The 13,076-nt window shown below is 35.4% G+C and overlaps 1 protein-coding gene across 8 annotated transcripts in view; it reads right to left on the bottom strand.

Moving 5' to 3' along the window:
* The window catches only part of TCF12 (transcription factor 12), a 334,886-nt gene that overhangs the window by 77,949 nt on the left and 243,861 nt on the right, over positions 1 to 13,076 (bottom strand). For all 8 annotated transcript variants that reach the window (XM_019665578.1, XM_019665554.1, XM_019665598.1 and 5 more), the window contains exon 8: positions 11,679 to 11,731. In XM_019665578.1, the coding sequence (XP_019521123.1) occupies positions 11,679 to 11,731 (53 nt within the window). The remainder of the gene's footprint in view (positions 1 to 11,678; positions 11,732 to 13,076) is intronic.

Raw genomic sequence — 13,076 nt, 5'->3', positions numbered from 1 at the left:
ATATTTTAATTTAAAACTAATGTCTTTTTTAAAAGCTTTCTAGTGTCTAGAACAAAATAGTAAAAAAAAAGAAAAAGGTTGACATCTTACCAATAGGTAACAGCTCTTAACCTAACTTTGTCATTGTTCAATTAGCTTGATAACTACTTCTGTTTCTCACTAACGTGCAATTCGATCTACGGGTTGGACATTTTATGTTTAACAAAGCATCATCTGGAAAACAAAAGCTTTTTGGCCATGTCCTTCAAATAAACATGTAAGCCTCTACAGACATGGCTTTGTTATACTTTAAGCAAGCAACAAGGAGTTAAGGAGTCAGTAGGGAGCCCATCTTAACTATGGGGCTGTGGCTCCTGCACTATTCCCTGGTAAAGAAGTTGGGCCTCTGGTTCATTTCTTTGTGCCTTTAGACTGAGAAATTTAGTAGGTCAGTAAAACAGGTTGCTAAGTAGATTATAAACAAAAGTGGCTGTAATGAATATGTAGGTTGGAAAGTTTACAATAGGAAAGGGTGAAGGGCAGGTACCTTTGTGATCCTGAGGACACCTGCTGCCCTAACATTATTTCAGACTTAAATGACTGATCTATTAAAAAAAGGCTCAAACTGTGTTACTACTGTTGAAATTTGAATAAAGATCATATGAATGTAAGAACACAATTATCAAATGCTAAAACCTCACATGGAAGACCAAATGCAGGCCTTCTGGCTCTAATGTATCTAATTGAGGGAAAGACGATACCTATGTAAATGGCAAGAATTTCAGTGATCTTTGCCACCGAAAAGACTTTCCACTTTTCTGAAAAAAAACCTGGAGTTTATTTTCCCTAAAATGCTTTTACAAAGTTTATGCATGTTAAGTGTTTTATAATATAGTTGGTTAAAATATACTTATGTATATTTTAGTTCTCCTTGAAGGATATTAACTCTAGACAATCCAGTATGTCATTTATACCTTCTCTTAGTTAGCTGAGCATGGTCTAGGAGGAAAAAAGAGCTATGGCTGTATCGCTAATCATTCAAGTTTGTTCATTTATTCAACAAATATTCACTTAGCAGCTATTATGCACTTAGCTGCTGCAGATAAAGCAATAAGCAACATAAACAAAATTCCTGCCTTATCAAGTTTCTCCTGGGTGAGACTGATAAAGAATAATTGAATTATAGTATATTTGAGGGTAATAAGTGTTACAGAAAAAAATATAGCAAGGAAGGATAAGTGGGTGATGGGGGGGCATTGTTGCAATTTTATATAGGATGGAATGATATGTCATCAAAGAGAAACAAGTATGTGAGAAAACCAGCTAGGTGGCTACTAAGGGAGGTGTGCTCTGGCAGCTCTGGCAGTAAATGAGTAGAGTAAATACAAGACCCTGAGGCAAGAGAGTGCTTTATATCTTTAAGGCGCAGTAAAGAGAGCAGTGTGGCTAGAGGGGTAAATGAGTGGAAGATGATGTCTGGAAGGTAGCAAGTGGGAAGATGGCATAGTTCAGGAAAGAGATAAAGGTAGCTTGGACAATGATCTTAGTAACAGGTAGTGACAAATGGTCAAATTCTTAAAGATAATTTTTCGTATGAGAAACTTAGCATGAGAAGATAACTCCTGTTTCACATTTATGTCAATGAATCCATGACTTCTTTTTCCTTTAGGGAAAGGTTTCCTGTATTCTTGTTTTCCATACTCCTCTGTCATGTGAGGATCACATGCTATGCTGTTATCCAGGTCACCCTAGTGCACTGTAAAGTGATGGCTAAATTGCCTATAATTTTCCCTTTTCTTTTCAAATTTACTCCTATTACTGTGTATAACTAAGAGTTAACTGTAAATAGGACAAATGATTCAGTTTCTTATACAAAGAAAGCAAGTTAACATATTTTTGATGACTTAAACAGCCAGAGCAGGAGGAAGTTGAAAAGTACAGTGTGGAACAGGAAGTCATTAACAGATGATGTTCCCTATTATAGATAACATTAAATAATGGCTTCGCAGTATCTATTTTTATTCTTTTAAATTCAATTTAAAAAGCATTTCCTGGACACTTTACTATGTGCCCAGAGGGCAACAATTACTCAACAAAAAAATATTTGAAAGTTGCTTCTTTCCAAAGTTCAAAGTTATCTTTCGACTATAAGCATCTTGAAGACAGAATTACAGGGTCTAAGCTTTATTCATACTTAAATCGCTAAAGCCTAAAAGAGTTCTTTATTCACAAAAAGCACTTAATATATATTTACTGACTATAACAGCCTAGATTCACGTTTCTTTCACTGAGGATCTACTAAATCAATCCCACATTAGTAGCAGAGTTTCTAGTTCTCATATTATTGTTTTTTGAAATTTATAAATATCTTTGGTGATGTTGGAAAAGATACAGATGACATGATTTTAAATGTCAAGTTTCATAAGTTTAAAAAATTATCAAGCACATGTCAGAAAACTTGAGAAGAGTATTATTACTTATTTATTAATACTAGTCATCATAAAGTTAAAAAAGGGAACTAAATAAGAACCGTAAGTACTCGCTTAGATTTATAGAGATTAACATTGAAAAAGTGAATTTTCTAGTCATTGGATGAAAGATTCTGTATGAAGTTTTTATGTTTACAGAGAAACATGCTACACGTTTCAACAGAATCTGTTTCACAATCATACTTGGGTTGGAACTGATTCTCAAGGTCTAGGAACTACCTTTTAGATTTGGGTTCTATGAGAAAGTTGGGCCAGGATAAAAGATGGGGATTGGTAAAAAAATTATAGTAGAGCTGTTTATACCAAAATCAAATTATTTAAATACTTTATACCCAATTGTTTCAAATAAACATCTACTAATAGTATATCTATTCATAGGCTTACTTCTGATGTTATAAACTATTCTGCATATCATTTCCTATTGTGACATTTAAATCCTAGAAAAATTATGATGTCACTTTATAGATTGAGGTTGTTCTACTATCCCAGTCAAGTACATTTTAGAATAAGGCAAATAATGGTTTTAGAAAGTTTCTGTCAATACAATAAGCTCTGGCCCAGTGCCCAGGAAGGGACTAATAAATATTGGGTAATGGATCTTTAAACAAACAAACAAACAAACAAACAAACAAACAAACAAACAAACCCCAAAACCTCAAAACCCACCAGGGAACACACCTAAAAAATATTAAATTTTGTTTCTCTTTGGGTCTGTTTTTCACAGAAACATTTATGAAGAAGGTAAGAATATATATCTACTTGAAGCATATACTTGTGTTCTTTAAGTTTAATGTAGGGGTTGCCAAATTATGGCTGTGAGCCAAATATGGTCCACCACCTGATTTTACAAATAAAATTTCACTGGAACACAGCCATGCCCATTCATTTATGTATCATCTGTGGCTGCTGGAACACTCCAATAGCACAGTTGGAACAGTTGTGACAGAGTCTGTCTTGCCCACAAAGTCAAAACTTATTTACTACATAACCCTTTATACAAAGAGCTTGCTGACCCTTGTCTAGCACATCGAGGAGGAGTAGAAATATAGGCTATAACAGAGAGAAAAGCAGGTTCTAGCAAATTTTCCAAAAATATAATTTCAGAACCAAATTATTTTTGAAAATGAATAAAACGTTGGCATATTATAGATATATTGAGTTATGTGTTAAAATAATTAGATAATAACAAGATGAAAACTTCGAATGGCCAACACTTTAAAATTAGTTTCATATCTATTCAGTGAATATAAACATGGGGAAAAATTAGAAACTATCCTAGGACTGTTATAAAAATGCTTAAAAGTCTAACTATGAATTTATCTATATAGCATATATGACAGTCATCAAAATTAGATATTATACAAGTACAAAAAATGACTTTTCAAAGTAAAATCATTGCTGGCTAAACATAGGGAATATCAGTGATGGCAAATTTCATATCGGCAAATTACTTAGGATATAAATGCCTCCCCTAACTTAGAATGAAATCCAAAGCCCCAAACATCCCCAGTGATGAAATTTGTAATTCTAATTTATTCATTCTTTGCTATACTTGAACAATTAATCCTCAATTGTATTAGGTAAAAAAATAAAACAAAAAAACTTTCTGGTTCTATAGATGCTGAACACCGACAGTGGGCTCAAACTCTAAAAGCATTTATAGAATTCAACCACACTTCCTTTAAAAACCATATATGTTAAACACACACACACCCCCCACCACACACAGTCATATCCTGTATCTGATTTGTGAAGTCTCAAAGAGTTGAAATACCAGCAGCTGAAGAGTTCAATAAACCTTAAAAGCCAGACCTGAAATTTAGCCATGTTCTTTCTTCTTTAAAAAGAAATAGGTCAGAAAAATAACAATTACCTACATTGTACAACTACATCACATCAGTACAAACAATTGGATACATAGGACTCACTCCCTGGTTACTTTTTCTTCTGCTTTTTGACTTGAAATCAGATCAAAGACATTAATGGCTTGTCACAAAAATGAACATCTTAGAACTATGGATTAAAAGCCTATTATCTACAATGATACAATTCTGACACTGTTCTGAACAGTAGTTACTGTCAGCATAAACAGTGGCTATTCTTATTAATGTATGAAGAAAATCTTTCATTCAGGGACCAAGTTGAATATAAATTTGGAATGGATTTTAGAACCATTCCCTTTATATACTAAGATTTTTCTGCTAGTCTGACCTATAAGGTCAGAAAAAGAATCAGCCACTTTGGAAATTTTATATCGTAGTAGCCTTCAAATAGAGACAGCTTATCTAACAGTCAGAAATAAGAAATCCTTAAGTACCTATAGTTGTTGTGTGCCCTCTATCCTTGTCTGCCAAAGGAGCTAAGCAAATAACCTATTCCAAATCATATTCAATAATTGGAAGGTTCGCTCATGAAGTTCCCCCTGAAGCTGGTGCTGTAAATACTGTTTATTGCACAAACACTAGGATTCTTGCTAGTCTTAAAGACCTCGGATATTGTCTATGATACGCTGTTATTTTAGCTTCTTAGTGATTTCCAGAGGACATGCCCTTTGAGAGTATTCTACTGCTGCTCATTTTGCTAATTTCATGGACAAAATGGAGGTAACAGTCTCTCTATAGTTCTAACTCCTGACCTTTTTCTTACTGGTTCAGGTAGCCAGTAATCTTTCAAATGGTAATTTTTCAAGTTATTTATTTCCACCAGCCCCAGAAAGTTGTATTTGTCTTCTCTTTCCTATTTAAAAAAACCCTTCAGTTTAGCCACCCTTAGGATTTATATTCTGACCTTTTCTATTTAATAGTCTTACTAATTTTATTTAGTATGTACATGAAAATGCTAGATCATTGGCCATGGTTTAAGTGGTCTTTGTGGATTGGGAACACGTCAGGATATCTCCAATTATCTCAAGGGGTGCCCCTAAAATTTCAAATTTAATACTAGAAATGACTCAAAATTCACATTAATTTAAAAAAGCCATTCGTAACAAAATTAAATCCCATAAAATTTTTGAGAAAATGGAAGGCATCATTTCCTAAATTGTAGTTCATTACCTATCCAAAGGCTACAGACCTCTATACCTGTCTAGGGCAAAGCAAGAAAAGGTGGAATCTGAGCTGCTTTGATTCATCTCAGAAAAAAAGTAACTTATGGGGGCAAAAGTTAGAAAAACATTTTTTTCTTGATGGCTGTGGTGGTAAAATACACTTTGAGAGTTTAACTAAAATAAAAAGCAAAGAAATTATCTGATAAACTAATAGCCTTTGTAGGAAAATATATTTAAAAACAGAGGACAAAGAACACACTTATATTTGATAAAGAAAGAAACAGATTTATGTCATCAGCCTATGTATAGGACTGCAAACCAGTCATATTAAAAATGAATAAGACATACCATTTTGATGCATAGTTAAGATTTGATGTTTAAAAGACATTTTCAAATGCTATTGAATGAGAACACAGCTTTAGGAGTTTGGGTCTAAAGGCATTTGGCTCAGTTGGTTAAGAGCTCGCCCAAGAGTGCAAGCTCTGAGCAACAGGGTTGCCAGTTCGATTCCTGGCCCAAGCTGAGCTGTCGCTGAGCTGCCAACAGGTGTCAGGATGGCTCAGCTTAAAAAAAAAAAGGGATCTACATTTGGAAATACTAACACCAAGTAAAGAAATAAAATATAAAAAACAAAGGAACTTATCTCCATCTGAGAAACACTTCAGAGGGCCATAAAGATGTTCGTTCAATGATAAAAATAAAAAAAAAAGCATAGACACCTGATGGTTCAGAAAACAAAAATAATTAGTATGAATTCTAGGCAGCAGAATTTGATTGAACAAAATTTCCCTATACTTCTAGGTTCCTCTTCTGAAATGAATGCTTTCTAAACAACAACAGCAGCTACAATTTACACTCACTATGTCCAGGCATTACATTACATACGCAAGTTTAGGTAACACAATACTTTTTTCTCTTTTACTGTAATATTTATCCTTACTTAATGTTTTCAAACTTTAATTTGCTTTTCAACAAAATTTGGTAAAAATGAAATGCTAAGTTTCCTTTAAATTTTAGGCTGCAGTGGTAGGAACTAGAAAAAAAAAGAAAGAACATGTACTAAATGTCTATTATATGCCTGGCACAGGTTAGGCACATAATACCCTCAAACTTCCATTTGAAATAGGCATTATTTTCTACTTTTAAAAATAGATACTTGGCATTCACAGAACACAAGCAGTTTCTCAAGGTTATAAAATAAAAAGCAGCTGAAGCCAGATAAAACTCATCATCTGCTTGACTGGGAAGTCTGTGCTTTTCTACATCCTCTTTTCAGATGGTGGTAGGTCCTTATACAACAAAGTTAATTAAAAATAAATTTGATCAACAAAAACATAATTGACAGAATAAACTATGTTTTAAATTTAATATACTAAATAAGCTATTTTATGAGTAAAACAAGATACATAATACATTTTAACATTCAAAATAGAAAGAAAATGGTCTTTAATATTAAATTAGGTTGTAATCTTGGCTCTATGTGTGATCTTGGGCAAGTTACTTAATTATCTCTGAGTCTCAATTTCTTCATTTATAAGAAAAAGATTTAGTTATTTTATAGATTTGTGTTGCAAGGACTAAATATTAAGATGACACAGATAATAATTATGGGTCCTCACACAGGTAAATCCTGCACCTCTAATAGAGTGCCACCGAGGCTATGAATGATGCTAACAAACACATAGCAAATGTTTTGATTTTTTTCACAAATTACTTAGGAAAAAACCACACTGCTCCAAATCCCTACCTAGTGCTTAAAATTCCCTTAAACGTTATATCTTCATAATAATCTGATATAGAAGAAAAACAGCTGATGTACATACAAAGAACAAAGACTAGAGTTGGTTTAAAAAGGGGAGGGTAGGTTCAGGAACCCTGAAAAGCTAGAAAAACAGCCCGCAAAGTCAAAGTACCACCACTCTTGCCTTCAGAAAGATTTCCAGATAACCTTAACAATTACAAAAGTCTCCTACTGTCTATTGGCCATAAGGAGACTTGAGGACTTTATCTAGGGTAGGCCACCACGACAGTTTATCCCTTTTCATATCTAGACTGGTCTTAGTGTTTCCCGATCCTCCTCTAGAGTGGGAGAGTGAGTCTGCTATAGAAAAAGTATGAAGGTGGTATTTTGGTATAGAATCCAGTAATGCTATACTTCTTGATGTGGCCTGAGCATGTATTTATTTTGTCATATATCTATGCCTTTTACCTGTCTGGTCCCTTCTCCCTCTTCTCTAACAGATGAATTGCTACTCACCTTTCCAAACACAGCTCAAATGTAAACTCTTGAGGTCATTAGTACTTTCCAAAGCAGTGTTAGTTCTACCTACCCACTGTTTCCAGGGCACTTATATATACCTTCACTTGCCTCACTGTAATGTAATTAATTAATTGAATGCCTGTTTCTCATACTAGATCGTAACTTCCCTGAAGGCAATGCTTGAATTCTCACTGTCCAAGCATCATTCTATTGGGTCGTCAGGAAAATCGAAACACATTTTTTGCACTGGAAAACAGAAAAATATGTAATGACTTTCACAACGATGCAATACTATTGTTACTACAAGGGTTCACTTTGCTCAATATATTTTTTTTTTATATTGGGGAATTGGGGGATGGGAATAGTGTTGGGAAATTGGGGGAAGGGGAACAGACAAGTTGCTGTTGTTCTGTTCTTCAGTCTAGTTGTGGAGGACGTTGCCTCGCTGGCCCAAGTTGGCACCATCATTGTGCTCTTCCTGGGAGAGGCAGATCAGTTACTGGCTTCTGGCCGCTCCCAGCAGCTGCTGGCCGCTCACGCTGGCTGCTGGCTACACATGGTAGCCCATGGCAACCCACTGCAGCAGGGGCTGCAGCCTATGCTGTCACCTGCAACTCATGGCAGCCCAGCTCCAGGTTGGGCTGTTGTTCAGCATCTTAGCTGTAGAGGGCAGTATCGCTGGCCCTCATATGTGGGATCCGAACCGGGGCCCTCTGGCGTCCCAAGCCAGCTCTTAACCAACGCGCTACTCGGCTGGCCCCTGTTCAATATTTCAAACTGTCCAGAGAAGCAAGTAGAAAATTTAATGTGCTTAAGAACACCATTTCTTCATAGGTAGGAAGAAAACTATGTATGCCCACGTGTTTTGGTTATATATTGACCATATCAGTTTTGAAACCATAGCACTTAGCATTTTCGACCTGAAAGGAAGTTCAGATTTCAAACTCCAAACTTCCTATGGGATAACTGACGAGTCTAGGGTCACAGAACCAATCAATAACTGAGCCAGAAGATTTGAGCAGACCGATCTCTTAATCTTACTGACCATACTGCTTTTGTGATGCCAATACACCCTTACTGGTCCTTCAATCAGACAGAAGTTACCATTTAGTTGTTCTGCAGAGAGGAACTAAGGTTTATATTTATGATGCCTAAATATACATCATGGCTTACAAAAAGAAAAGGCCTAATCAATGTTCTATGATCAAATTATGTAGATTATTAATGCCCTACATGTATTAAGTAACCTTGCCTATTATTATTATTATTATTATTATTATTATTATTATTATTATTATTACATTTGTAGCAGTTTGAGCAGTACTAACCTAGCTCTTTCACTGTATCTTTAGTAATGGTAACATGTATTTAAAAAAGATTAAAGATAGACTGGATAAGCAGCAAAATGAAATATGACCTGTTACTGTCAAGTTTCTAGTTTGATTTGGGACGTATACATTCAAATAATCATGAAATAAAATATACATAGTTCATTTTCACTTTTTACCGATTTTTTAACAATTCACATTGTTAAAGACCTCTACATTACATATATTTCAGGAAAAGCATTCAAATACAATAGAAAACCATAACTTTAAATTCCCAGTTGTTTTAGGCACTGAAAAGGTAAATAGTGTACCCATAAGTGCTCTTAGAAGTTTATTATTTTGGTATTATTGTTCAAGGTATCTGTTTTTAAAGTTTAAAAAAATATATTTCTTTTAAAAACTTGAGTTTCAACATACACTTTCAGCATAAAATATACTTCCAATTAATTAAAATGCATTTATTATTTATGTATCCTTAATAGCATTCAATGTTTAAATACTGTTTTCAGCATGGTTTCAAAGTAGTATGATCATGTCTGAAGTTGATGTTAAATATAGAACTGAAAATACTAAATTTGAATACTGTAAAACTACCTAATACATCATAAATAAGATAGCTAGTAATACAATATGTAAGTAGGCTTGGCTTGTGAAGTTTCCTAATGCTTCTCAAAGAAATCGAGGTTTCATTAGAATTGAGTGGCTTTCCCCTTCTCCGTCTCCTCCTGGACACCTGAGACAATATGGAGAACTGCCCCCAGGTAGCGAATGCTGTTAGGATTAGGGACGCTAGTGACTTCAGTGTCTATTCTCTTTCCAGCTATTCTGTCCATTTTGCCCTTTTGGTTTAAAAATGAAAGAACTATGAAACACCACAAATACACTGTTTCTTAAAATCAATCTCAGACTAAGAAGAAATGAGAGGCATTTTTCATCTAGTAATGTGGTTTTTTTTTTTTACCTGTGTAGTTCTACTAAATATTAATATGTAATTTAACTTTCATTACTCTCATAGAATTATAGCAATAAATTACAAGAAAATTGCAGTTACATGTTTTAGCAGTTCTGTCAGTTTTAAATATGATTTCTGTTAATCTAGCAGAAATCATCTGTTATACTGTTGAACCACCTACCCCTGCACAGCACACAACTGTTAAAATGTAAATTGCCCAACTATTTTTAGCTGCTGCTGAAAAAAATTCCTGTCTTCGGGAATAATGATTTGAGGCATTGTGTTCATTTTGTTTATCAAGCAGCTATTCAGCCTCTAGCGGGGCCCAAGTGCTTATGCAGCAAAAGCTTTTAAGAATGCCTGCAGCTGCAGTCCAACCTTCCAGGTAGGCTGCAGGTTCAGAACACAGCTGCCCCAGGCTGCACAAAACTCAGATCCATCTGGAACTGAGCTTCAAAAAGGATTTCAAATTTGAGTTTTCATGTATCACACGGAAGAGAAGGCGGGGGAAGAACATAGGAAAGAAGGAAAGCAAACAAGCAAAAGATGATATCTCTACTTCAGCCTTAATAAAAAACGAAAAGCTCAGACCCATGCTGCTCCTTCTAGATGACTACTTGCCAAGCCAGATATTCCCATTCAATGTGTACTTGGATGAGCTGTGACTCATCCAGCAGCACCTGCGCTCATGTGTTAAGTACTGCCAAATAAAAGCCCCACATCCATTTACACAACAAAGAGATGTACCCGACAAGGCATGGGGCCTCCATCCGAAAGCCCCACTCCCCATTTGTTCTAAGCAAAGGGAGGGGGGAAAAAATCTTCTCTTCTCACACCAGGGATTTTTAAATTGTAGGTGGATTTATGATGTAAGTTCATTTACAAATACTTTTACTCTTTAAAAGAATAAAGTATATTTAATAGCACAAACACCCCTACAGCATTAGATTATCGTGGCCATTAATGATTGTTCACCAAACCTTTCTAGCCTCCTTCCCGAAAGCTCTTTATTCTCAAAGGATACATTTTTGAGCAAAAAGGGATCAACAAACTAGTTGCTTGAAAGCTTTCCTGATGCTAGGCTGAAGTTAGGAAAGGCTTAATGAAGGCTTTAAAATCCACACGGGCTTCACAATGAACATCTGACTTGGTGATTTATGCATATTAATAACTTCAGTCCTACTGAGGCAAGCTGAGCTGAACATGTCCTACGAATCTTAATGTCTTTAGCTCCACTGGGATTATTACAAATGTAAATTTCTAAGATTCTCAGCTATTAATCTCTGTCTGTCCTCCTGTTCAGCAACATAATGACTAATTAAACATCAAAAGACCTGTACAGGAGATCTTTTTTGACAGCTACCGGCCTAGTCCTCTTCCCAAGAGGGGAATTCAAATGACAGGGACATGGAGTAAAAGCATATGAGTAAGCTACAAATAATTGCAGAGAAACCTAAAAACCTAACATTAAATGTGGATTTATCTCAATCAATGACTCAGTTAAGCAGTGAACGGTAACTATGTGAAGCTTACTGACACCAATCGAAGATATCCTTATAGCCAGCAAATACTGTATATTTGAAATCAGTTTGTTTACCACAAAGTAAAAAAAATGGGTACTTACAGAAGAAGGCAAACCAGGAGGCACCTTCCTGACTTTCTTTGCTTGCAAAGGATCTGCAAATAGAAAACAGTACATTTCATCAGCACTTATATTAGAAAAGATCAGACTTCAAACGAACAGGAAATAATTTTTCCTCCTAGTACCTTTCTTGTTTTCCAGTATTTAGGAGTAAGTAAGTGAATATATGGATGGGGGCCACACTCTTTCTAACTGGTTCCAGTGCAAAACAGGTTTTCCTAATGAACTGATATATTCTGAAATACATATCCCATATGTTTGGGAAGATGATGGCAAAATAAATAAGAAAAAAAACAACAAATCACTAAGCTTGTGTGAAGAAAGGGAATTAACACTTTTAAAGTACCGATTATGTGCCAGGCTCTACACTAGGGCACTTTACATAATTTATCTCAGTATTATTTGTAGAGAGGCATTTGGAGCAACAGGTCATTTTCATAATACAACTCCTTAACAAACACACAAATTTAGTGTCCACGTCACGTTGAGAATTTGGTTTAAAAGCATATTAAATAGGCTAAAAGCTAATGCTATGCTACAAATTATGTTAGAAATTTGAAATAAAATTTAATAAAAGAAAAAATAAAGTTATAATGTCAGATATGCTACACAAACTATTAAATACAGTCATTGTCATATATAATATCACACAGTATTCTGTAAGAATATTTACTTTAACAATCTGTGGTTAAAACTGCAGCTTCACCACTACATGTTGTACAATTTATCCTTTGATGTTTATTGCCAAATAAATAATTACATAAAGTATATTTATAAGACAATTTATTAATATAAACGAGAATGAGTATTTTCATATGACTAACCAGCCTCACTTGGTATTTCAATTTTACTTATCTGTAAAATTTAAAATTTTAAACTTGTCCTTATTGTAAAAAAAAAAAAAAGAAAAAAAAAGGTGGTAAATAAGTACAGCTTTCCAATCTTTCACAAATAATGGATAAAATTTAGAATTTTTCAGAGGGGTTCAAAATGAAGATGAGCGAATACATAAGAAGGCTAATAGGGCCGGCTGAGTGGCGCGACGGTTAAGAACTGGCTTGGGACGCCAGAGGGCCCAGTTCGGATCCCACATATGAGGGCCAGTGACACTGCCCTCCACAGCTAAGATGCTGAACAACAGCTCGACCTGGAGCTGGGCTGCCGTGAGAGTTGCTGCCAGCACCAGCACAGGCTGCAGCCCCTGATGTAGTGGGTTGCCATGGGCTACCATATGTAGCCAGCAGCCAGTGTGAGCGGCCAGCAGCTGCCATGAGTGGCCGTCCAGAAGCCGGCGACTGATCTGCCTCGCCAGGGGAAGAGCGCAACGATGATGCCAACTTGGGCCAGTGAAGCAACATCCTCCACAACTAGACTGAAGAA

The sequence above is a fragment of the Hipposideros armiger genome, unplaced genomic scaffold (genome assembly GCF_001890085.2).
Source record: "Hipposideros armiger isolate ML-2016 unplaced genomic scaffold, ASM189008v1 scaffold_12, whole genome shotgun sequence".
Taxonomy (NCBI): Eukaryota; Metazoa; Chordata; class Mammalia; order Chiroptera; family Hipposideridae; genus Hipposideros; species Hipposideros armiger.
Note: the sequence above shows the minus strand (reverse complement) of the source record. Positions and strands in the feature narration are given on the sequence as shown.